Consider the following 26,272-nt stretch of genomic DNA (forward strand, 5'->3'; position numbering starts at 1 on the left):
GAAACCATCTCCTGGGGCAATTTTTGGTTTTGGTGTCTCATTTTGCACTCTAGAGCTAGCAAAATGCAAATTTGGAAATAAATAGATGTCCTCTATCCTTCCAGTATAACAAAAAGTTAGGGCTCCAGGAGGGCTCATGCTTGGTCCTGTTTGGTAATTGTGTGAAAACACCCCTTCTACTCCCCTCCTGGTCCCTGAGGTTGTTCACTTTGGGTTGCTTTGGTTATGTGAAAGGATTGAGCGTTTACTGTGTATGCCAAGTGGTCTATGTTACAATATCTCTTTGAATCCTCACAGTAAGTTCCATTTTCCAGATGAGGATCCTGAGGCATAGAGCCTCACTTAAAACACTTGCCCAAGTTCACACAGGAAGCAAGTCCTCAAACTGGGCCACCCTGGAGCTGGACTCTACCCTTCCCATCACTGATCACACACCTGCACTGCCTTTGGTTTTGAGGAAAGGAAGCTGGTGGTGTGTGGAGTCCACGGGGACTCCTCCCCCACTGGAGGTCTCAGGGTCTGCTGTGCCTGAGCCTCCTGCTGGAGACCCTTTACAGCTGGTGAAGGCCATAACCCAGTGCCTCCCAAAGGGGCAGTTAGACTGACCAAAGACAGATTAGCGGGAGAAGTGATGAGAAACTCTGCAGAGTGGTTAAAACTGGGGGCTTATTTAACATGTTAACCAAGAACAATAAATTTGCAGAGAAGTGACAGAGTGGGAAGGTAAATACACAGAGGAAGCTAATGAAGGTTTGTTTATGTAAGTCCATCTCAGCACCGACTTTGTCATGTTGGGAGCCAGAAACCTTCCCTGGGAGAGGGGCTTTATGGCTGTCTTCATTACTCAACAGTTTCTGATCCTGGTTAAAGAAAGGAAGCTCCTAGAAGGCTTCTTTCTGTACCCACTGACTTTTTTTTTTTAAGATTTTATTTATTTATTCATAAGAGACACAGAGAGAGGCAGAGACATAGCAGAGGGAGAAGCAGGTTCCCTGCAGGGAGCCCAATGTGGGACTCGCTCTCAGGACCCTGGAATCACAACCTGAGCCAAAGGCAGACGCTCAACCACTGAGCTACCCAGGTGCCCTAGAGATGATTTCAATAAGGAAAGGAGGATGAGGAAGCCTAGGGCCGGGCGGGGGTGGGGGTGGATGGTGCTAATTACCCCAGCACCAGTCCTCGGATTATCCCTACTGTACAGGAGCATCCAAGCCCTTTTAGCTGAGAGATGCCAGAGAAACTGGAGCCCTAGGGTTCAGTGGGAGGCCCAGGCAGAGACTGGAGCCATCTCCTGACTTCGGGCCAGGGCGCTCCCCCTGCCCCACCTGGGCCATCAGGAGTCTGCTAGCCCCGGGCTCCTCTGTCATCTGGTCTCTGACTGGCAGCCGGCTGCTGCCCAGTGTATGGGGTGGAGGGTACAGAAAGCCCTGAGCCCCCAGCCAAAATCACAGTGCTGCTTTGGAAGTCTGTGGTCGCCCCTTGCCGAAGAGGCTCTGTCCTGGAAGCCTCCGGAGCTGCTGTTTCCGAGCATTTCCTGCTCCCTGGGAGGAGGTTGCTGACCTCGGGTCAAGTCTCTTCCCTTTTCTTTCCTTTCCTCTGTCAGAGGCCGCTCTGTGCTCAATCCTCACAACCATCCTAGAGTTGATGGAGGCTCTACTACTATTCCTACCCTGCAGATGGGAAAAATGGGCCCAGAGGTTAAATAACTCCTCCCAATCCCAAGGCCAATAGAGGCAGAGCAGGGATTTGGAGGCTGGGAGCTTGGCTACCCAGCGGAGCTCTTCACGTTTCTTCTCCATGTCCATGCTGCCAAAACAACGGACTGTGGACTGCGTGCTGCTACATTCCAGCTCTCTTTGTTCAGTTTCACATTATCATCCATTTCATTAGAGGATTCACCTCTCTTAAAAATAACAGCCTGTATGGTCTGGGTGAGTCGCAGAATCTCTTGGGACCCTGGTCACCACCTCTGTGAAATGAGGGACACGGGCTGGAATCTGGATGGAGTATTCTCCAGGCCTGTTAAAACACAGATGGTGTGGCTCCACCACCCCCTGAATTTCTGATTCAGTAGGTGTGGAGTGGGGCTAATTTGTATTCCTAGCAAATTCTCACATGTTGAGGCTGTTGGTCTTATAGAAGCATCTTCTGGATGCTCTGAGTTCCCTTCTGATTGTACCACAAGTTATGTTCTGTTTCCTGTTGGAAGGGGTAGGGTCTTCCTCACTCCCCAGCAATCCTGTAAGGATCACTCAGGGGTGGCCAGCAGAGATCATCCTCCAACCGGAGTATATGTGTGTGTGTACACCTGTGCATGCATGTTTGGGGGGGGGGGGGAGAAAGGTGACACATAATAAAGGTGACACCCACTGGTGACCGTGAGTCTCTGGATAGGTCAGTGAACAGGCTGCATGCAGAGCTAGGTCTTCTCCAACCCTTCCTTCTTCGGCCTTTATTCTTCCCACCCTAATTTCTCAGTCCTCACCACCTTCCAGCCAGCAGCACTTCAGGGCTGGCTATTTTGGGAAATGGCTCACAGGGCGTAGTTCTGGCTCTTAAACCCCTTTTTCCCCTGAGTGATACAAAGGAAAACTGCTCCTCTAGATAAGCAAAAGGGCATCGGGCAGGCCTGCCTCCAAGGAGCAGCTCCAGGGCGGGGCTCTGGGTAGGTCCAGTGCCCTAGGGAGCGTGTTGTGGGCTGGCTGAGGAGTGTTGGGCATCTGTAGGCTGTGGGAGGAGCTAGGTCTTTGCAATCTTGGCTTTAGGCTCTAAGCTCAGCTTTGTGTGTGTGTATACGTGTGTGTAACTGTGACAAAATATACATCCCACTTAGCATTGTAAGTGTACATTTCAGTGGCATTAAATACATTCACAAAGCCATACAACCATCATCACCATCCATCTCCAGAACTTTTTCATCTTCCCAAAGTGAAACTTCATACCCAGTAAATAAGAACTCGCTACTCTCCCCAGCCCTTGGCAACAACCATTCTACTTGGTCTATCTGTGAATTTGACTATGCTCAGCGTTTTTATGTCAAATCAGGTGATTGAATGGATGACCTTAGGTTGCCTTCCAGTGACAACACAGAGTCACTGTCCTGGCAGTTGGAAGTAATGGTCATTTGTCTATGCTTTGGTCTGTCCTGAGCCATTCCCCCAGAACATGTTGGTTCTAAGTAACTTCTAAGAGTTACTTCCTAGGTCCCTTGGAGCCCATCCTAATGCTTTATTCACTTTCCACTCCAAGACCCTATAAGTATTTGCTATTAAGCCTGAGTTTTCCCTTCAAATCTGAATTAAGTCATGGGTCTCAGGGGCCAACTCACTGTGCTTCTGTCATGTTTGTGTTGGCTGGAGTCCACCTGGTTGGTTCTTCCTGCTGTAATCCTAAAGGGAACACCCTAAGTGGGAGATAGAGGCCTGGAGTTTGATCTCAGCCCTGTCCTTATCCAGTTTGTTTGTTTGTTTTTAAGGTTTTATTTATTTATTCATGAGAGACACAGAGAGAGAGGCAGAAACACAGGCAGAGGGAGAAGCAGGCTCCATGCTGGGAGTCTGATATGGGACTCCATCCTGGGACTCCGGGATCACACCCTGAGCCAAAGGCAGACACGCAACTGCTCAGCACCCCAGGTGTCCCTGTCCTTATCCAGTTATATGACTTGGTTTCCACCCCTCATTTCTTCCTCAGGGTGTTTGTTTTCTCCTTAATTTTTCAATAAAATGCCACTCACCCACGTGGAACTGCTGCAGTGAACACCTGTGTTCTCAGGAGAGTGTGGAGGGGGTGATGATAAGACTGGTGGGCAGGTGGGTTCAATAAAATTGGTAGGCGGGGCAATCTCTTCCAACTCCGTATCCCCTGCTGGGTCATGGCTATAGTTAGGTCTGCTCTTCTGTTTGGAGCTTACTATTTTGTTGACATAGAGCTAAGCTAACATCTTGTTCCAGCAATTAACTCAGTCTAGGGCAAGGATACCCCTGATCTTTGAGCTTTTCCCCTCTGCAACTGTTAGGTGATTCATTACAACATGTTAGGGAAAGAAGGAGAGGGGTTCTCAGAACTAGGAAATGTGTTTCTGAAGAGACCAAATTGAGAGAAGCCTAAGGAGAAGGGAAAGCAAACCCTAGAATACAGCCCTAATAGGTTGAGAAAGCTTTTGCATCTATGTAACCATCAGCTTGCTTAGGCCAGGAAGAACTTGCAGACAATTTCTTGTAACTTAGATCTGCAAGTTTGGCACTTGAAGCTTTTTTTATTTTATTTTATTTTATTTTATTATTTTATTTTTTAATTTTTTTTACTTGAAGCTTTTTAAAGGAAGTATTCCATTTTCAGTGATTTGCCTGAGGTCAAGTTTGCAAACCCCAGTCATCAACAGGGACTCTGGCTAGGACTTCTGAACTGGCTTTCCAGAAAGGGGAACAAAGTCTGTTTTTGTGTCTCTTATTAAGTGGTAATGTAGATAATCCTAAAAAGTGAGTGTCTAGAGAAAGTAATACAGGTTACAGTTTGGTGCCTTTCTCTGTTAACATTTAACTGGGCCCAATTTTTACTCTCATCCCCTATTACCTTGGACTTTATGCAGGATAATGTGTCACTCATCTGAGTTCTCTTGGTTTAGGTGGTGTGTCCTCCCAGGGCCTGTTCAGAGCTTTGGTGCTCTGGGCTGCAGGGTGACCTGGCATCAAAAGCTCCCCACCCCCAAATACCACCCTGCCCCCAAACTTCTTTGACCTGTCATCAACTTCCTCTTTCTCTGACTAATCCAGGGAAAGGTTTGGTTTTCTTTTCCTCCCCTTGCTCTCCTACTGACAAGAACAAAAAGGGAGAAATTAGAGCTGGACTGGGAGCCTCTCCACAGAGGCATGACTACCTATGGCTTTCTCCACAACTTCACTCAGCCTGGCTGAGAGCCTCCTGTGGACTGCAATATCCAGCTCACCTGGAAAGTTTGTATCTTTACTCTGATTCAGTCCTTGACATTTTATAATGCTCCAGTTTATTCTAAAAGTACTTCATAAAATGGCTTGCAGGTCATCCAAAGCAAAACCTATTTGTGTATATTTACACTGGATTTTGTTATTTATATATTTATGCATGAGAGACACAGAGAGAGGCAGAGACACAGGCAGAGGGAGAAGCAGGATCCCTGCAGGGAGCCTGTTGCAGGACTCAATCCCAGGACCCTGGGATCATGACTTGAGCCAAAGGCAGGTGCTCAACCACTGAGCCACCCAGATGCCCCTACACTGGATTTTAAAACAGAAGAATGAAGAAAAACAAACAAAAACAAAAACAAAAAACAAAACAAAACAAAAAAACAAAAACAGAAGAATGAAATGGTTTGCTACAGTCAACAATGCAGTCAAGTTCTTCCCTATGAAAACTCAGGTCTAAGATGACATTTCCACAGCTTGAAGCACTGGTCCTCAAGGCAGGAGAGGTTTTCCGTTGTCATAATGGGGGCCAAGGCAGGGCAGGTAGAAGGGGTGCTATAGCATCTAATGTATGGAGGACAGGAATACGGCTAAACATCTTACAACAGCCAGCACAACAAAGAATGATCCAGCCAGGGGCACCTGGCTTGCTCAGTTGGAGGAGCATGAAACTCTTGATCTCAGGGTCATGAGTTTTGAGCCCCACACTGGATATAGACATTACTAAAGAGCAGTAAGTAAACTCAAAAAAAAAAAAAAATCCAACCTAGAATGTCAGTAATGCCAGTGTTAAGAAACCGTCGCTTGTAGAAATTTACTTCCCATAAATCTCCCAGCAGGAGAGCTGGTTTTCCTCTCTAGATGCCCTGTGCCCACCTCGGAAGGTGTCCTGGGCACATCCCACCTGCCAACTCCAGGCCCTGGGAAGAAATGCCAAGTCCTGCCCCAGACACTAACCTATGCCTTTTGGGTCAGACAGGGCCTACCTTCCCATCAGAGTATCTGCTCACTCAGTCTTCACCTTCTGCTCTCTCCTGCTGTTCCAGGTGTTTCCAAAGGGGGTAGAAATTTAATATACTAAGAGTAGCTGTCATCAAGAAAGAACCATAGAACAGAGGGCCTCTCTGTCACAACCCCTCTGGGAGGGAGAGAAGAACACTTGGGGCTCAGTCCCCACCCATCCTGTGTGGTCCAAACCAGCCAGGCCAATGGGCACTGCCAACCCCGGCCCAGGGTGCTATTTCCTACTTTAGAATCCAAGAAGGTAAAAAAGCACCCTGGAAAAAAAATTGGTACTACCCACCAGATTCTTTTTTTTTTTTTTTTTTTAATATTTATTAATTTGAGACGAGAGAGAGAGAGCAAGCGGAGGAAGAAGGAGAAGCAGACTCCCCATTGAGCAGGGAGCTTGCCAAGGGACTCAATCCCAGGATCCTGAGATTATGACCTGAGCTGAAGGCAGACATTTAGCTTAACTGACTGAGCCACCCAGGTGCCCCCACCAGATTCTATTTTTGTGGTGATTGCTCTCTTACCAAAAAGAAGCAGAAACTACAAGTGTGCATAAACCTAGGGTTCCCTCACTATTTTCAGCATATTAGAAGTTTTTTATATTCATATTGCTTTAGGAAACACAGCCTAAGGTTCTTTCTTTCTTGTGTCTCATTCCAGAGCCCTTGGGGTTTTGGGGGGTGGGAAGCATGGGGGTCCTTCAGGTCCTTCCAGGTCAGATTTGGGTTGGAGGTGGGAGTGCTGCCCATGCCTCACTCAATGCGTGGAAGTTTACACAATGGCTCGACTTCGCAGTCAGGCTGATTCATCCTTTTGGCCGTTGACGTCTGCCTCTGGCCCAGCCAGGACAGAAGGGGGCCCCTTAGGAACTTCTGGCCCTGTTCCCTCTCAAGGGGACGCACAATAGAGCTGTGATAAGACAGGGTTTGAGTGGGAAGTGGACTTTTGGAAACAGGATATTTTTAAATTAGAGAAAGAAACAGAAGGGCTGTGACTACCGTTGTGACAGGTGGGCCCTGAGACTGCCCAAAACTCAGGTTAGGCAGCGGGGCAGAAACTGAGGCCCATTGGAGTACATCCCCCTAGTAACACTGAGGACTCAGAGGGGGTGGGTAAGGGCCCTCCTGCCATTACCTCCACCACCTTCAAGATTGGCAACCATCCCCAATACCCACATCTCCTCCTGGGACCTTCCCCAGACAACAAGAAGTCCCATGACTTCTCTGTCTTCAGGTCTATGTCCATAAGGGGCTCTTTGGGGGAATAAGCCCCAACAATATGGACCAGGGCCCATTTAGAAACAGCTGCTAGTGAGGCCTGGTCCTTCTCAAACAGGCAAACCACAGCCCTCTCTTGTGTGTTTTGGTGAAAACTGTCCCTAACACAGGCAGGGTTGGCTCACCCTCAACACAATGTTTTCTGTTCTTACTGGCCTTTCTTCACCTCACTCTGATCTTCCTGACATTTGGCCAGGCCCATCTTCATCACTGTAGCCTGGCAGGGTCATCCAGTCCCAGCGTGCACTCTGAGAAGAAGACAGTGTTGGGATGAATCTCTCCATGGGCAGGGCAGGGGGTGGCCCTCCCATTTCAGAGAACCCTTGGGTCATATATCCCAAGAGCATTAGAAATGTGTATACCTTCTGCCCCCCTGATCCCACTCCTGGGAATGGACAAACTAGTATGAAATAGGGGAATAGCTTTATTCCCAAAGAGGATAGTAGAAACTTGGAAAGAACCTAAATTTTTAAAGTAATGAACTGGAGAAGTAAACAAGTACACATCTATTTAACAATTATTATGCAGCTTCTACCAATTATGCTTAAGAAGGTGCCAGAGAATGTTTATAAAATTGTGTTATGTAATAAGGATAGGCTATAAAATGGCCTATATTGTATATCTGAACTCAGAAAAAAAGCCTCTTGAGAGCAGAAAATCACTGGAAGACAAGAGTGGCAACAGGGTTTGAAGGGTGGAACCAGAGATCATGTTTATCCGTTACTTTCTACTTCACTGGAGTTTTCAGTTTTTTTCCTGAAATAACATGCAGTACTAATTTTTAAAAAAGTATTTAAGGGGTACCTGGCTGGCTCAGTGAAGCATGTGACTCTTTTTTTTTTTTTTTTTTTTTGTAATTGTATTTATTCATGAGAGACACAGAGGCAGAGACATAGGCAGAGGGAGAAGCAGGCTCCCCACAGGGAGCAGGTCAGTGCAGGTCCATCCCAGGACCCCAAGATCATGCCCTGAGCCAAAGGCAGAGACTCAACCACTGAGCCACCCAGGTGCCACATGCATGTGATACTTAATCTTAGGGTCAAGCCCCACGATGGGTGTAGAGATTACTTTAAAAATATATATATTTAAACTGTTTTAAATGTCCAATGAGCTGCCAAGGATTTTATATACTGTTCACATGGAGCGACAGGGTCTAGAGGAAGCTGTCTGTGGGCAAAGGAGCCATCCCGCTGAGCACCCAGTAAACCTGTGGCTCTGGCATCTCCTTCTGCACCGCCCCCCTTCCTTTACCCACCCAGTTCCTGAGATTGTGGGGATGGGGGAGCCTAAGGTGCTCAGTGCACTGCTCACCTCCATGTTATCTTTTGTTTTGCAGATTTCATGGAAAACAGATATTCTGTAAGTACACATTTCATAAACATTTTTAAAAAAATAGTCCATTAAACAATGCAATATTTCCAAACTCACCCAGGTTCTGCGTTCCCACTTATCACACCCCTACACTGGCCCCATCTGTTTTAGACCAGGAGCCCCAGGGAACTCAGAACTAGCCTGGGACAGTGAAGGTGTGGTCAGGTTGGCCAGACATTCTGGCCTATTGTAATTTCAAATATTCTCTCCCACCATTTCTATCATTATATCACGGCCCTCCTATGAAGACAGAATTTCCCCTCCCCATAGAATTGAGAATCTAGGGTACTTAGCTCCCCATAATTGAAGTGTACATTTCCTCCTAGTCTAGGCTGAGGTTTTGGAAATGAAGTAGACTGGTCAGGGGGTTGGGGGGGCAGACATGCTTGAGGGGGGTAGGAACCCACAGCTCATTTGAGCTTTGAACTCTGAGAACCTATGCCGGTCACCCCAACACACCAGGCCCTCTGCCACAGAGGCCACTCAAAGTCCTTGACCCAGTGAGGGAATGAGATGAGTTAATACTAATAAAGCAAGGTGGTCACCAGACGCTATGGAAATGTGGAAGAGAGACCAGCCTGGTTAGCTGTTTCCTCCCCAAGGAAGGGGTCACTGGAGCAGGCCATGAGGAATGAGTCTGACTAGCAGGTCCAGGTAGAAAGATCAGCAGGAGCTGAGGTATGAGGGGAGGAGCAGTCCAAGCAGCTCAGAATGGGAGGGGAAAGGGTGTGGGAACAAGTGCTAGGAAGAGGTCAGTTAGGGCTTGCAAGCAATGGTCTCAAACCTCATTATGAGGTTTCACTCTGTAGGAAACTGAGAATTTAGGAAGCCACTACTTGGCAAATGGAATGTTTTTTTTTTAAATGTAGAGGTCCCAGTTCAAATTTTGCTAAGACCTGCCTCCCCCTGTCCTCCCACTCCCAACCTTACAATCTCTCCAACAGTGCAGGGGTTAACTAACTGGGAGCTAGTACCTCGAGAAATGAGGAACTGCTTCTTTAAAGTTTGGGAAGAATTTTCTGCAAGATTGCTGATAGCCCTTGCAATGGGCCCCCGGCTTCCTTTGTCTTCCTGGAGTCTGAATTTTTATAAAATAGCTCATTATGCCTTTGATGGGCAGGAAACCACTGACATTCTTTTTTATGGAGGAAAGCTATCAATTTGAGGAAAAGAGGAATGAAATAAATGTCTTTTTCTAGCCTAATCCCACCCAGACTCCTGAAACCAGAGACTTGCATTGGTAGGGCAGGGGTCCCAATGTACAGGGGACAAAACTGAGGGCCAGGTTGTTAGAACAGCCTGCCCAGGGTCACCCAGCTAGGTAGTAGCAGAGCCAGGACTAGAATCTAGGTTTCCCAGACTCCCTCAAAAAAGTGACATCATTGTTCCAGCTGTCATGGCCTTGAGAAAGTGGAAAGTAAGAACTTTGCTTCATGGACAGTGTGGGATCCAGATAAAGAGATGCTCTCACTACAATAAACAGAGCTGTGTTCACCCAAGGCAGGTCTGCTGGGCCTGCGGGACTGACTTATTTACTTTGTCTTCAATCCAAACGGTGACCCTGGACAAAGGCACTGAGCTCCAGGACAGATAGAACTTTCCTTTTCCCCAGAAGCTGGCCCGTGGGTCCAGGAGTCTGCTCCCAGGATGCCCCCGAGAGCTCATACAGCCAGGCCTGCCATCTCAAATAATAGTCTTTTGGCGGGAGCTCAGGGGTTCCCAGCCGTTGGGAAAGAGATTTCAAATCTTTAAGCAAATGCATTTTGTTTATAAAAGAAGCAGGTCTAGTTTTGCTAATGATCAGCTGGTGAGGGTCAGGAGAAAATTAATTGAATTGCCCAGCAGGGAAATGGGAGGGGATTTCCTTCCTGAAATCAAACCTGGCGATCATTCCCAGTTGTTTAATGGCCGTTGCTTCTGAAAACACACTGGAGGAAATATCTTAACAATGAGATAGCCACTTAGCCAAATACTAATTTAGTATTGTTTGACTTGCTTCAATGGCACATTCTGACTTCATTTTTCCTCTGCCGTTTTTTGCCTTGTTTATAAATTGTGTTTGTGGCCCAGGCAGACAGATAATGTGAAAGAGAACACCTCGTACTTACATGAAAGGGGTGAACCTTCTTGAGGCCCAGGATCTTGCAGAAAGCCTTGCCTTCTTATTGCAAGAAGGCGGCTCCCCAGTCACAACTGACCTCCTTCCCTCTGGGGAGCCAGCCAGATAATCTATGATTATCTATGTAAAGGTCTCTTCATCACTGGCAGCATGAGGTATGGATGGGGGATTTATATCACTTGGCCCTGAAATGGCCTCTTTACAGAATTCAACCAAAGCCAGGCTTTGACTTAGGAACCAGAGATCCCACCCCTCTCTCCTACCTCCTTAAAACCTAACCTAAACTCCTGGAGGCCTTGGTTTCTTCACCTGTAAATCGGAGGTAATAACCATCCCACCACCACCTGGTAGTTGCGAGGGTTAAATGAATACCTAGCACAGACTTGGTTTACTGGAAGTGCTCTATAAGGGGCACATACATTCTAGAAGCAGAAAGGGCCATTAGAAGCAAAATGACCTTTGAGAGCATCCACACTATGTTCTGTCTAGAAGTGGGGCGATTTCAAGGCTGTTCTTGAGTGGCTGACAGCTGGCCACTGATTTAAGCCCCTGGAAGGACAGGTCTTGGATGTGCGCATGTTAACCTTTATTTCAAGGTCCGGTTGACTGTGGCCCAGCCCTTTCCATCCGCAGTACTCACCTCGCCTGGTGAAGGAGAGCAGAGGTGTCTAGGGAGGGACTTGGTCTGGGGCCTGCAGGAAGGCTGGACATCAGGGTCACCCCTCTGGGCAAAGCGGAAGAAATGAAGGGAAGGTAGCTGCCAAGGCTGGCAGGCCTCCAGCCCTCGGGGGCCAACACCACTCTCTTGGCCCACTTGTCAGTGTCTCTCCTGGCAAAGGAGAGGCAGAGCCTGGACCTGCCAGCTGGAGCCCTTTGGACCTGCATCCTGTTCTGAGAGTCTCCTCAGACGTGGCAGAGCCAGAACAAAACAGGGACTCTAGCTCAGCCCACCCTCTGGGAGCCAACCAGCCTGGCCACGGGGCTTTCAAGACCTGGCTAATCCCCACAGCTGCCCCCACTCTTGCTTCCTTGAGGTCCACCTGCAGCAGGGAGCCCTGTGCTCACAGAGGGTCCAGAGTCATGGACTCATTTGCTGCCTGCCCTTTGGGGCCCAGGGCCCCTCAGCTCCAGCATTTTCCACCTGCCCCACTCTTGCCCCTCTACATCCATTTGTCTCTATACCTGCCCCACCTTGGAGGCCGGCTCCATGAAGACCTTCTCTGGCTTAGCTCAGGCCTCTTGCAAACCTCCTGCAGCTTGTTAGGACCTCTTCCACGTGGTAGCACCGTGTGTCAGTAATGAATAGGATATAAAATTCTTGCATCCTCCATATAGATAATAGCGCTTGGGTCAGGTGGGGGTCCAGTCACTGGTGAATGCATAGGTGTCAAAAAATACCATGCAAAGCAGCTAGAAAACATTACAAGATGGCATGTGGAACCTTTTTTTTTCCTTTTGCACAAAACATACAACAAAATTTACCACTTTAACCATTTTTAAGTTATAGTTCAGTGGCATTAGGTATATTCATAGTGTTGTGCAGACATTACCACCATCCATCCACAGGACTTTTTCATCATTCCAAACCAAAAGTCTACCCATTAAACATTAACTCCCCATTTGCACTTCCCCCCAGCACCTGGGAACCAGAGTTTTCCTTTCTAGCTCTTATCAGTTTGACTACTCAGGGGACCTCATGTAAATAGAATCGTACAATATTTGTTCCTTTTGCTTCTGGGTTCTTTCACTTAGTGTAATGTCTTCAACATTTATCCATGTAGAAGCCCTTCGACTTTGCAATTAAAAAACAGACAGAGAAGGTTCATCTCATGTTAGAAGCAGAGCTGGAACAAGAAGCCAGATCTCTCTTAACTTTAGTAGACTTGCTCTGTGTGTAAGTGTAGCACCCACAGGACCTAGCACTGGGTGTACATACAGTAAGTTGCCTGATAAAGCTGGTTGATATTCTAATGTGGAACATGTCTCCAGGGAGTGAAGGCTGCAGCCCTGCAGAGTTGGGATAGACAAAAGGGAAAAGTGTGGGTGAGAGCTGGCCTTCCAGGGTGGAGGTACCAGCCCAACATAGCACTGCTTTGGGGTTCCTTTGTCAAGTGCTGTCTGCAGTTTGACATCTCTTTCCACCAGGCTCGTCTTCAGTCCTAAAGGGTATGACCATAGCTTGTCTTCTGTCTTGTTCCTACAGAGAACGGAAGGCTCCCTTGACAGAACTTAGGACCACGGGAGCAGACGCTCCTCCCTGAGAGGACATCACATCCCAAGAAGAGCAGATGATCCCTGTATTCCGAGAGCTCTGTGCACTTATTTATGAATCTGCCCTGCTCCCACTGAACATAGCAATTCCTCAGGCCAAGTCACCAGTCCTTAATCCATCCTACTACATTTCTGTGGGGCATAAAGAGATACAGAGGGGCTGGTCAATTCTTACCCGGCCCCCCTCTCACCAAGTTGGAGCATCCTCAGGAGCTGAGAGCCGCAGAAGATTCAGGGTAAACAGGTCATTGGGATATTTTGAAACTTGAATATTTTCTCTTGTACAGAGATAAAGAACTTTTCCTAGTTATCTTCACACACAGAAACCATTTTTGTTTTGTAGTCGATCACTTCCAGTGAACGGCCTGGCTTAGGGGCTCATTTTTCTCTTTGCCTTTGGTCCTTCAAAGGCCTATGCTTCTGGGTAGTCCTTGGTCCTTGGAAGTGCATGGCACCCAGCAGACAGCTGCACCCGGTGCCCTCCATGACCTCACCTGCCACAGATGCAGAAACAAAGCTGCCTGGGAGTCACCCCTGTGAGATGCCCACTTGAAGATAAGGTTCATTCCGGGCAATGCATAAAATAGAAAACAATGTTGGACGGAGCACAGATGTTCTTAAGCTGTTTTTTTATACCCTTTCTTTCTTTTCTTACCATGCTGAAGGCTTCAAGACAGGAAGCTGTTTGCCTACAGCAAATACTGTTTTTAATAGGAAAACGAAATGCATACTTTTCTCACTAATTTTTTTTTTTAATTTATTCCTTGCTAAAGAAATGGTCTTCTGAGGTCTTAAGATGTTTCTGATGGTGCCTTGAGTGAGTGGACGAGTAGCCAAGATGCAGCCATCTTGCGGTGGGATTTCACTAGTGAGCAGACCTAACGGAAACCATTTACCCCCACACACACCCACCCTCCACCTCAGTGACACAGCTGCAAGGTTTTGTATTAAATAAATTTGATCTTTCCTCTTCCCGGACCTGTGAGATGTCATCTTCTAAGAGGCTGCATTCCTATAGAATAGCTAGTGCTTGGACTCTGGACCTTCTGAAGTCACAAAGAACCAAGCGGGTCTTATCAGCTGGCTATCTCACACAGGCCAGGGGCTTCTGTGGCCTTCATTGAAGGCAGGGCCAGGGGTAGTCTGAGGGTCAAACACTGAGTCATTAATATCCATTGGCTAGTGCCTCAGCGTCCCAAGCCAAAGCCTGCAGGCTGTCCCTGGCAGATGGGGTTGCCAGGTTGAACAACAACAAAAACAACAACAAAACCCCAAAACAGGGGTGCCTGGCTGGCTCAGTGGTTGAGCATCTGCCTTCAAATCATGATCCTGGGGTCCTGGGATCAAGTCCCACATTGGGCTCATCGCAGGGAGCCTGTTTCTCCCTCTGCCTACATCTCTGCCTCTCTCTGTGGGTCTCTCCAGAATAAATAAAATCTTTAAAAGAAAACCAAAAACATCCATGATGCTCAGTTAAATTTGAATTTTAGATAAACAGGGAATATCTTTTGAATGTAAGTATATCCCACATAATATTTGGGGTGTACTTATATTGTAAAAGTATTCATTTATCTGAGATTCAAATTTCACTAGGCATCTCATATTTTATCTGGTAACCCTACTGGCAAAGCACCCTCCTACCCCTCTAAGCCAGCCTCAGTGGCCTCAGACCAGACCTCACTGTCCCGGAGTCTGGGTCCCCATCAGAACACCACCCTCCTGGGCCTGAAGGCAGAGGGAGCCATGGAGTACGGTCCTGATTCTGCCACATGACAGCCACAGAAACGTGAAGGAGCCTCTTAACCTCTGAGCTTCGGGTTCTTCTTCACAATAAGGAGATTGGACTAATGGTTCTTAACATTTGGAGAGTTTAGGCTCCTTTGAAAATAAGATGAAAGCTAGGGACTCTCTCACATGCACACATGCACACACACACACACAAAGCTGTATCACAAAAATGTCATATAATTTCCCAGATTCCAGGGCCATGGACTCAGGTTGGAGGCGAAGGATGAAATGGTCTGTAATGAACTTCAAATCTGATGGTTGATGTGCTGATCTGGAGAGAACCCACAGCCATCGTGACAACTCCTCAGTCCCTGCTGCCATCAAAGCAAGGCCATTGCCATGGAAGCTGGGACTGCTTATAACTTAAAAGCAGTTCCTATTGCTTATAACTTATTTATGGAGCATAAGGGGATCTTTGTTTTTCCTCTCATCTATATTTCTGAGAGGGAAATCACACACGCAGGGATCTTTCATAGTAGATTCAGTAGCTAAAAATCTAAGTCCAAGATCCTGGTTCAGCTGTCCTAACCTGATGGCATAACCAAGCATCTAAACCAGAGCTCATCACTGAAGAATAGCGACAGTCACCCTTTCTGGGAGAGGCCAGGTTCTCCTCGGCGGTCAGGGCTCCCTCTCGTGTCCTCAGATTGTAATGTCACTAAAGGACTCCTTTGCAACCACAGAGTGGAATTTTTTTCCCCTCTGACAAGAGGTCACCCACCCATTTCAGGAGCAGACACTGAGCACTCCATCAGCATTAACATAAACTGTATTCTTGCCCCCTGACATAGATGCAAGATCAGAGAGGTGACTCCAAGGTCAGCATTCATCCATCAAAACAGTGGTTTTCTACTAGGGTGATTTTGCCTCCCAGGGTCGCTGGGCAGTGTCCGGAGACATTTTTAATTGTCCCAACTGGGTGGGGGATGGAACTGGCATCTGATGGAGAGAAGCCAGGGATGCTGCTAAATGTCCTACAAAGCACAGGACAGTTGGCCATCACAAATAACTATCAAGTCGAAAATGCCAGTAATGCCTGCATTGAACCATTTATTTTGCCTCCGTCATGCTCTGTTTTCCCGACACTGTTGGAAATAGGCCAGATTGTAAGAATCCCTTGGCCTCTGTTCTTCCTGGAACACACAATCCAGTAGAGATACAGATGCGTAGAGCGCCAATTACAATAGGAGGGACAAAGACAGATGGAGGAATTCAGATCTGATGCAGGCACAGAGAAAGAGCTTCTAACACTGACCCTGAGGAATCAGACAAAATGTCCAAGAGGAAATTGGGTCTAACCAAAGACCTGGGGACAGTAAAGGGAACCAGGCGGGAAAGGTGAGGTGAGCATGGCTGACAGAAGGGGAAAGCGTGCTAAGGCCCCGAGGCAAGGGAGAGGTTGGTGTCCTCAAGGAATGGCCGGAAGACAGTCTGTTGGCCCCAGGTCCTTTCCAGCCCAAGGATCAATTAATCCTCCTAATTTTTGTTTTGTTTTGTTTTTTTAAATTGGCCCTCTCAAAAAGCTACCATTGTCCTCTGAAATTTCTGCCAGGCACCTCACTGGCCTGACTCCATCTTTGAGAGTCTTCAGGAGAAGTTTTCTGCAAGTTGCTCAGCCACACTCAGCTCCTAAGCACAGTCATTTTTAAGCCCCTCCATGTGTGTCATTAGCATGTTGGAGAGAAGAATCTCTGCCATGGGCCAGATTCTGCCCTTGTTCACCACCGTGTGGCAAACTGCAGGGAAATGGAAGCCCAGCTATTTGAGGGTAGTCTCCACAGCTGGGTCCACGGGCGGGGGGGCGGGGGGGTAGGGTACGGTGGCTGTGAACCCCCTGAAAGTAGGGGCAAAAAGTTGTGAGAGTCTGCAATTTTCTGGAAAAGAGTCCGTTTTTATCAGTTTCTCAGAGACAAGGTCCAAAACAAGGTTAAGAACTACAAAATAAACACTCATGTACACTCCATATGATTTGGTGTCTGTTAAAAAACCCCAAAAAGGGGCACCTGGGTGACTCAGTCAGTTAAGCATCTACCTTTGGCTCAGTCACGATCCCAGGATTCTGGGATCGAGATCTGCTGAGCAGGGAGCCTGCTTCTCCTTCTCCCTCTGACCTTCCTGCTTGTGCTCTTGTGCTCTCTCTTGCTCTCACATGAATAAAATATCTTTAAAAACAAACAAACAAACAAACAAACAAACAAACAAAAAACCCAAGAGTTATTAACCCATTTCTTCTCAAAGAGACTACTTTCTGGATAGTTTTAAGTCCAATATCTCTAGAGGAACTTGACTTGCCTTGAGATAATTGCTCAAAATAAAGAAATAAATGGTGATTTCAGTGTTAAAAAGGGACAGCCCTAGTCTCTCAAAAGTAATAAGCTATTAGGCTATTTTGGTAAAGCAAAGGAATAGACAGTAAATTAACTTAAAAACTTAATAGTTCGGGATCCCTGGGTGGCGCAGCGGTTTGGCGCCTGCCTTTGGCCCAGGGCGCGATCCTGGAGAGCCGGGATCGAATCCCACGTCGGGCTCCCGGTGCATGGAGCCTGCTTCTCCTTCTGCCTATGTCTCTGCCTCTCTCTCTCTCTGTGACTATCATAAAAAAAAAAAAAAACTTAATAGTTCTGGGGATCCCTGGGTGGCTCAGCGGTTTAGCCCCTGCCTTTGGCCCAGGATGTGATCCTGGAGTTCCGGGATCGAGTCCCACATTGGGCTCCCTGCATGGAGCCTGCTTTTCCCTCTGCCTGTGTCTCTGCCTCTCTCTCTCTCTCTCTCTCTCTCTCTCTTATGAATAAATAAACAAAATCTTAAAAAAAATAATTAAAAGTATTTCTAAAACCTGAATTGTCCCCATCATATAGATTTCAAAATTCAGTGGGAAAAAAATTTGTATTTCAACATGAATTTTGAGAATAGAAGAGAAAAATGATTTCTATGTTTACAGAGGATGAAGGAAAACCAAGTTGCAATAGGATATTGGCTACCACTTGACTCTGTAACCTTGGAGATGTCACATACCCTCAAGCTCTTCTACAAAACAAGGTGTATTCATTTTCTAGGGCTGCCATAGCAAATAACCATAAACTCTGACTTATAACAAGAAACATGTATTCTCCCTCTGCTCTGGAGGCCATAAGTCCCCAGTCAAGTTGCCCACAGTGCCATACTCCCTCCAAAGGCTCTAGAGAAGATTCTTGTCTTGCTTCCTCTAGCTTTTGGGTTGTTGGTAATCGATGGTAACCCTTGGCTTGCAGCTAAGTCACTAATCCCTGCCTCTGTCACACAAGGCATTTTTCCATACATATCTGGTCTGTGTCTTCACATGGCCTTCTCTAAAGACACCAGTCATTGGAGTTAGAGCCCATTCTTATCCAGTATGACCACATCTTTACTAATTACTATTTCCAAAAAGACTCACATTGTGAGGTTCCTTCACATAGACATGAATTTCAGGGGGATACTATTCAACCCAGTACAGAAGGAATTAGATAAAATGAGCTCAAGTCCTTGCAGCTCTGACTTTCCATGTTTCTAAGATGCTCCTATAAATAGAAAGGTATGGCACCAGTGATTTACCTGAAAATAACATAATCAATCTGTTGAGCCATCCCAGTCTGGTGTTTGTTTGCTCATTGTGCTTTGCTTTCTTGTGTTTGGTGTCTCCACCTCTGCATTATCACCGTGTTACTGTCTCTAATGTTCTTTGTGTCCTCCCTCTCATCTCTCATCCTTTCCCTGCTGTGCCATTCCTTTTTGCCCTCCATTTCATCTTTCCTTTCTCCCCCATCCGCGATTACTTGGCCTAATACAGAATTGAAGTTTGTATATTCCTTTTTTTTCCTTTCTTATTCCTTTACTTCACTGTGAAATTTTTCATTAAAAAAAAATCCCAAAGTATAGTTGACACACAGCATTACATTAGTTTCAGGTGTACAACATAGTGATTAAAAAATTCTGTATGTTATGCTGTACTCACTGCGAGAGTAGCTGCTGTCACCATACAACGCTGTTACCTTGACTGTATTACCTATGTTGTGCCTTTCATCCCCGTGACTTATTCATTCTATAACTGTAAGCCTGTAGCTCCCATTCCCCTTCACCCATTTTGCCCAACTCCCACCCTCTTCCCTTCTGGCAACTATCAGTTTGTTCTCTCTATTTATGGCTCTGTTTCTGCTTTGTTTGTTTTGTTTTTTATATTCCCCATATAAGTGAAATCATACGGTATTTGTCTTTGACTTATTTCACTTAGCATAATACCTTCTAGGTTCATCTATATTGTTGCAAATGGCAAGATCTCATTTTTTAAGGCTGATTAATGTTCCACTGTAGATATATACCACATCTTCTTTAACCATTCATCTATTGATGGACACTTGGGCTGCTTGCATATCTTGCCTATTGTAAATAATGCTGCAATAGACATAGAGGTGCATGTATTTTTTTCAAATTAGTGTTTTTTGTTTTCTTTGAGTAAATAACCAGTAGTGGAATTTATATTTTAATTTTATATATATATTTTTTCTTTTTTTTCCCACACTGGGTGTGGAGCCTGGTGTGGGGCTTGAACTCACAACCCTGAGATCAAGACCTGAGCTGAGATCAAGAGTCAGATGCTTGACCAGCTGAGCACCCAGCAGTGCCTTTTATATATTTCTTGTATTTATAGATGAGTTTTATATTCTCATTTATTTTGAGAATCAATGCATGGAATATTTTCTATTTTTCTCTTTAGGAAAAAAATGCCTCCAAAAGCCTGCACAGTTGTTTTTGGTTTCTGTCTATATTTGACCATTGGTGGATTATTTTTCCAAGGGTTTATTAGATTCATTAGGAAAAAGTCCCCAGTTGTTGCCTTATTTCCTCCTGATCCTGGGATGTGCTAGTTTTCCTGGAACCTCTTGGCACAGGAAGATCTGGTTTAATGCCAGAAACTATTCCATTAGTTTCTGGTACAACTAACTTCTTCTCAGGGCTCAGACTGTTCAGGCCAGGATCTGCAGCAAAAGAAAACCTCCTGCTGTTGGGACTTTGAAGGATCCTGAGACTGAATCCTAGGAAGAGGAAAAAGATGCATCAGAGGGCCAGACAGACATGGTCTCTGGTGCTTATGATGCGTTGCTTAGAGAAGTAATGCTTTTTAGTCATGAGTTTTAGGGGGAAAGATGCTAAAATGTCAAATGTTCACAGTACTCATCCCTTTCCAGTGTTAATGTCTACTCAGGAAGTGGATCACCAGATCTGGAGAGCTTTGGAACCATTGCACAAGGTCCTCAAATGCATAGGGAGCTACAAATGCTAAAAGGTCAATTAAACTCATGTGGGAGTCTTTGTAAACTTTTCTATAGTTAGGAAGAGTCCTTACAACTTGAACAACTTGGTCTACTGTATTCATCTCTGAGTTTCTCAGAGGTCCCATCACTGTCCTGAGGTGATGTGCTCGCCCAGCCCCTGGTAAGTATCCATGTGCGTGAACACACAAGTACTCATGTGCTCATCCATATGCACACTTGCACATGTATACAGTACACTAGAGAACAAGGATGCCCCAGCCCTGCCCCTAAAGAGATCCTGTGCCATGACCAACACAGGTGCTTCTCTCTGTTATACAGGAAGGTGTTGGCATGTGGATATGTGATATTTAAGTCAAAAAATGAAAATCAAGACAGCCTGACTCCAAACAGTCCACATATCACTTTTACTTTTATTTTATTCAACAAACCCTGAGCATCTGGCTTGTGCAAGGCTCTGCATGTTCCATGGCTGTGTGGAAGATGCTAAGATAAGCAGATGCTCCAAAGAAACAGGAGCCCACAAATAGCCAGCACAGACTAGAAGCCTGTTACAGGCCCCCCCAGCCCTCAAAGATGGCACCCTTATCATGGTGTCTTGCACACAGCAGACTCCTGACAAATCCAACCGGGTCTTCTCTTTCAAGATGGAAGCAATTGATCTATGTAACTAAAGCAGAGGAAACCAGGCCATTCACGCAAAAGCCTAGGGTTTCATCAGGGCAGAACCTAGCTCCAGTTCATGGCTAAGGCTACTTGACACATTGCAGGTTCAAGCTCTGGGCCCTCTCACAGCCAAAGATTGTTAACATGGCATAATCAATGCCAAGTGGAGAAAAAATATTTTGTGTGTGTGTCTGTGCATCTGTGTATGTGTGATGCATCTGTGATGGGCAGAGGCACAGTGTGGTGAGGACTCAGTTGAAGATATGGTCACAGTGACTTTTTATTTTAAAAAGCACCAGATGGGGAAGCCCCAGTGGCTCGGCAGTTTAGCGCCACCTTCAGCTTCAGGGCCAGATCCTGGGGTCCTGGGCTCAGTCCCGCGTCCAGCTCCCTGCATGGAGCCTGTTTCTCCCTCTGCCTGTATCTCTGTCTCTCTCTCTCCCTGTGTCTCTCATGAATAAATAAATAAAATCTTAAAAAAAAAAAAAAAAGCACCAGACAGGGATGCCTGGGTGCGTCAATGGTTGAGTGTCTGCCTTTGGCTCAGGTTGTGATCCCAAGGTCCTGGGATTGAGTCCTATGTGGGAGTCCCTGCTCAGTAGGGAGTCTACTTTTCCCTCTGTCTGTGTCTCTGCCTCTTTCTCTGTGTCTCTCATGAATAAATAAACTCTTTTAAAAAAAATAAAAATAAAAAAATAAAAAGCACCAGACAGAAAAAAATGCCTTGGGAAATATGTTAAGTATATTAAAGTATTTGTAAATCATATATCTTCTAGGGGATTAATATCCAGAATATAGAAAACTCCTAAAACTCAATAATAACAAAAACCAAACAACCTAATTCAAAATTAGCAAAGGGATCCCTGGGTGGCGCAGCGGTTTGGCGCCTGCCTTTGGCCCAGGGCGCGATCCTGGAGACCCGGGATCGAATCCCACGTCGGGCTCCCGGTGCATGGAGCCTGCTTCTCCCTCTGCCTGTGTCTCTGCCTCTCTCTCTCTCTCTCTGTGTGACTATCATAAATAAATAAAAATTAAAAAAAAAAAAAAAAAAAACAAAATTAGCAAAGAACTTGGATTGACAAAGAAGATCTACAAGTGGCCAATAAGCACATGAGAAGATGCTCAACATCACTAATCATTAGGGAATGCAAATCAAAATCACAATGAGATACCACCTCCCACTCATCAGGATGGCTTCTAAAAAAAGCCCAGAAGATAAAAGTGTTGGTGAGGATGTGGAGAAATCCGAGCACTGCGCACTGTTGGTAAGAACATAAAATCGTGCGACCACTATGAAAAACAATATGGTAAGTCCTAAAAAAAAAAAATTAAAAATAGAATTACCATGTGGGCCAGTGATTCCACTTCCAGATATATACCCAAAAGAATTGAAAGCAGGGTTTGAAGAGATATTTGTACACCGATATTCACAGAGGCATGTACAATAACTAAACATGGAGACACCCAAATATCCACTGATGGATGAGTGAATAAACAAAACATGGTGCGTACATGCAGTGTAATATTATTCAGCCTTTAAAAGGAGGGAAATTTTGCAATATGTTACACCACGGATAACTTGAGGACATGATGCTAAGTGAAATAAGCCAGTCACAAAAAGACAAATACTGTATAAATCCACTTATATAAGGTACTTAAAGTTGTCACAATCATAGAGGCAGAACATGGAAGGGTAGTCCCAAAGGCTTGGGAGAGAATGGGGAGAGGGTTATTATTTAACGGATATAGAATTTCAGTTTTATAAGATGAAAAGTGTCATGGGGATGGATGGTGGTAATGGCTGTACAACATTATGAGTGTGCTTAATACCACTGAACTGCACATTTAAAAATGATTAAAGTGTAAATTTTATATTATGTGTATTTTATGACACATGGTGCATGCACACATGCACACAAAACTTTTGGACAGAAAAAATGTCTTGGGAAATCTTTAAATTAAAAAATGACAAAGGGTCTATCAGAAAGCATGTATTGTCAGTTGTTCATTTGTTCAAATACGTTGGCTAGAATTCATCCACAGGGTATTGAGAAGCTTTGTAAAAGAAGTAGGCTTTGAAAGAGCATCAGCAGAAAACAGAGCACTTGCCCTTGCTCAGAGGTGAGGCACAGCTTCCCAGTGGCCAGAAGAGGTGAATTTGCCATATGTGTGGTCCCTTTCTTTTAAACACGTAATAAACCCTAGCAAAGACTTCATGCAACTTGGAGAAACAGATGTGGCTTCCACTCCTGTCCTTTCTGCCCTACAGATACTGGGCCTGGGGAGTTCCATGCGGGAAAGTGAGAAAAGGAAAGAGGTGGTTTATGGCAGAAAATAAGTATCTGTTGAACATGAAAAAAATCCAATCCATGAATTGCCTGGGTTCAATGTTTATCAAAGATTTGAGACATCAGATATTTGTAAAACATATTCTTGGATGTGTTAAACTATGCATTCTTCCAGATTCTCCAGTTTCCATCTTTGTTTTCAGTTAGAGCATCAGAATAGAATTCACTTGAACCATAAGAGCTATCATGTGAAAAAAAAAAAAAAGAGCTATCATGTGATTTAATGCTATACTCTCAATCTTCGCTGATAAAGGGATTGCATTCTTTAACGATGACTTTGGGTATTTTGTAAACAGTGGCCAACTTAGAGCCCAGTAGATGTTACACAGAGTTCTCCTACACCAATTCCTCCTGGAAGTGAGTCCCTGCTGAGAGTCCAGGCTTTCTTAGGTCAGACAATGAACTCTAGGTAGTCCCACGTGCTTCCTGTTTAACTCAGCTGCCAAAGAAATTGGAGCCAAATCCTGTACCCCATTAGAGTAATTAACTACTGTCAAGTGCCTGTTACGTGGACTCCCTCTTCCTTTAGATGATATCTCTTCCATTTTGATTCCTAACTGTTCCATTTTATGTGACCTTTAATCTTGTCCGCTGCTTCAGATCCTTTTTGGAAAAGGCCTAAGACAAATAATAGAAATTTAAAATGTCACTTAAAATTTGGCTGGTAGAAACAAGTCCTGTTTTTAAATTAGATTCATTTAGAAGAATTAGAGACGCTGTCCCTACAGTCTGTGTGACCTTGGGCAAGTCTTTATCTGGCCAAAACACTTGGAGCTCATTTCTTTACCAGAAAATGAGGGGTTTGGGCTCTGTGATCTTGAAGGTCCCATGAGATGCACAGATATTTTCTTGGGCACCTACTAGGTGTCAGGCACTGCTCTAGGTGTTTGAGCTATCTTGGTGAAGAGAGTAGATGATTCCTGCCCTCGTGGAACTTAGATTCTAGCAAGCAGAGACAGAAATGAGCAATAAACATAATGAGCAGATTATATAGTATGGAGAAGGTGGTGAGAATTGAACAGATGGAAGAGGAATGGAAGCAGGGAAGGGGGCAGGTGGTGGTATTCAGGAGGGTGGTCTGGGCAAGCTTCAGTAAGAGGTGAGATTTGAGAAAAGGCTGGAAGGAACCAAGAGAGTTAGACAAGCAGAAAGACATCTGGTGGAAGAATATTCTAGCCAGAGGAAAGAGCTAGAGCGGAAACCCCTACTGTTGGAAGCAAGGAGGCCAAAGTGCTGGGGTCTGGGGAGAAGGACATGGAAGCAGCTTCCTTACTGATTACCATACAAAAGTAAAAGTTGTCTAATTGTGCATGGGTATGTTTCTTCACACACTTGTTCTAAACCCCTGCTCCTCCTCCAAGTGTGGTCTACAGACCAGCAAGCAGCATCACAGTCATGCAGCAGCTTCTTAGAAATGAAGACTCAAGGGACCCACCACAATCCCACTGAATCAGAACCCTGATGAGCAATATCCCCTGGAGATTATGAATCATATGTGAGAAGTCATGCTCAAAAATATAGCAGCTTTATAAATATATGGGCATTTTTAACATCATATGCTTTACCAAATAGCCTTATCTGATTGAGACAAAGCCAGTTTGCTTGCCTTAAATCGCCTTTCCACCAGGGTTTTTATGGTCCAAGGGCTGTTGAGAGCGCCACTTGGTGGTGACCTAGGAAAATTTACATTTCTAGGACAAGGATCACATATAAGATTCAAATATTTTATTATATTTTCAGTAATTATAGTTTGAAAACAATTGGCTTGGACTTTTTGAAGTCTCCATGTCAGAAAAAACAAAGAGTGGTAAGAACTGCTCTAGGTTAAAGGAAACTCTTTAGTTTCAGGGAACAGAATGCAACATGTACATGATCCTGGATGGGATCCCAGGCCTGAAAGAAAGAAAAGAAAAGAAAAAAAAAAAAGAAAAGAAAAGAAAAGAAAAAGAAAGAAAAGAAAGGAGGGAGGGAGGGAGGGAGGAAGGAAGGAAGGAAGGAAGGAAGGAAGGAAGGAAGGAAAGAAGGAAGAAAAAAAAAAGGTGGGCATAGCTATTAAGAGATATTATTGGAGCCCGGGGGGCTCAGCAGTTTTAGTGCTGCCTTCAGCCCAGGGTGTGATCCTGGAGACCCGGGATTGAGTCCCACATTGGGTTCCCTGCATGGAGCCCGCTTCTCCCTCTACCTGTGTCTCTGCCTCTCTCTCTCTCTGGGTCTCTCATAAATGAATAAATAAAATCTTAAAAAAATAATAAATAGGGATTCCTGGATGGCTCAGAGGTTTGGCGCCTGCCTTTGGCCCGGGGTGCGATCCTGGAGTCCTGGGATCGAGTCCCACAGAGGGGCTCCCTGCATGGAGCCTGCTTCTCCCTCTGCCTGTGTCTCTGCCTCTCTCTCTCTCTCTATCATGAATAAATAAATAAAATCTTCAAATAATAATAATAACAAATAAAGGGATATTATTGGGCCAATTTGGAAAGTTTGAATTTGGAATGTGTGCTAGTACTAAGTTAGTATTAAATGTTAGGTTTCCCAAGCATAATAATATACTGTGGTGATGGAGGATGTCCCTATTTTTAGGGGATACATACTGAAATATTAGGGATAAATCATGATGTCTGTACCTAAATTTCAAACGATTCAGCAAAAATGGAACACACACACACAGAGGGAGCAAATGGGCAAAATGTTAACTAGTGTGAATCTAGACGAATGATATACAAGTGTTCATTGAATTATTTCTTGTCACTTTTCTGAAGGCTTGAAAATTTTCAGAATAAGAAAGGGAAATGAGTATCTTTGGACATACTTTAAGTCACAAGAAACTAAAGGAGACCAGGGACTTATGAATCAGGTAGTAAGAGCTGGGGTCAACTTAAGGTCGAGCTGGTGAGCGCCTGGAAGACTGAAGTTACAGGGATCCTGCCTCTCCGGACCATGGAAAGAGTAGAAGTGAGACATCAGGTTCAGGGTTGTATCTCCAGCCCCGTGTCTCCCATTCATTTCCTTATTTTATATTATTTTAAATTACAAATACGATGGCATATTTAATCTTGGAAAACTTCAAACTATACGGAAGCACAGAGAGTAAAATAGGAAAACCCTCATTAAAACCATTTCCCAAAAAAATAAAAATAAAAAAATAAATAATAAATAATTAAAAAAAACATTTCCCTGGGGCACCTGGGTGGCT

The 26,272-nt window shown here is 45.1% G+C and overlaps 1 protein-coding gene across 4 annotated transcripts in view; it reads left to right on the forward strand.

Moving 5' to 3' along the window:
- PECAM1 (platelet and endothelial cell adhesion molecule 1) overlaps positions 1-13,970 on the forward strand; it is a 53,668-nt gene extending 39,698 nt beyond the window's left edge. For 2 of the 4 annotated variants that reach the window (XM_025436500.3, XM_025436502.3), the window contains 2 exons: positions 8,568-8,590; positions 12,925-13,970. In XM_025436500.3, the coding sequence (XP_025292285.1) occupies positions 8,568-8,590; positions 12,925-12,954 (53 nt within the window). In that variant the 3' untranslated portion in view covers positions 12,955-13,970. The remainder of the gene's footprint in view (positions 1-8,567; positions 8,591-12,924) is intronic. The other 2 variants (XM_025436501.3, XM_025436503.3) reach the window with 1 other exon arrangement.
- The last annotated feature ends 12,302 nt before the right edge of the window (positions 13,971-26,272 follow it).

The sequence above is a fragment of the Canis lupus genome, chromosome 9 (genome assembly GCF_003254725.2).
Source record: "Canis lupus dingo isolate Sandy chromosome 9, ASM325472v2, whole genome shotgun sequence".
Lineage (NCBI taxonomy): Eukaryota > Metazoa > Chordata > Mammalia > Carnivora > Canidae > Canis > Canis lupus.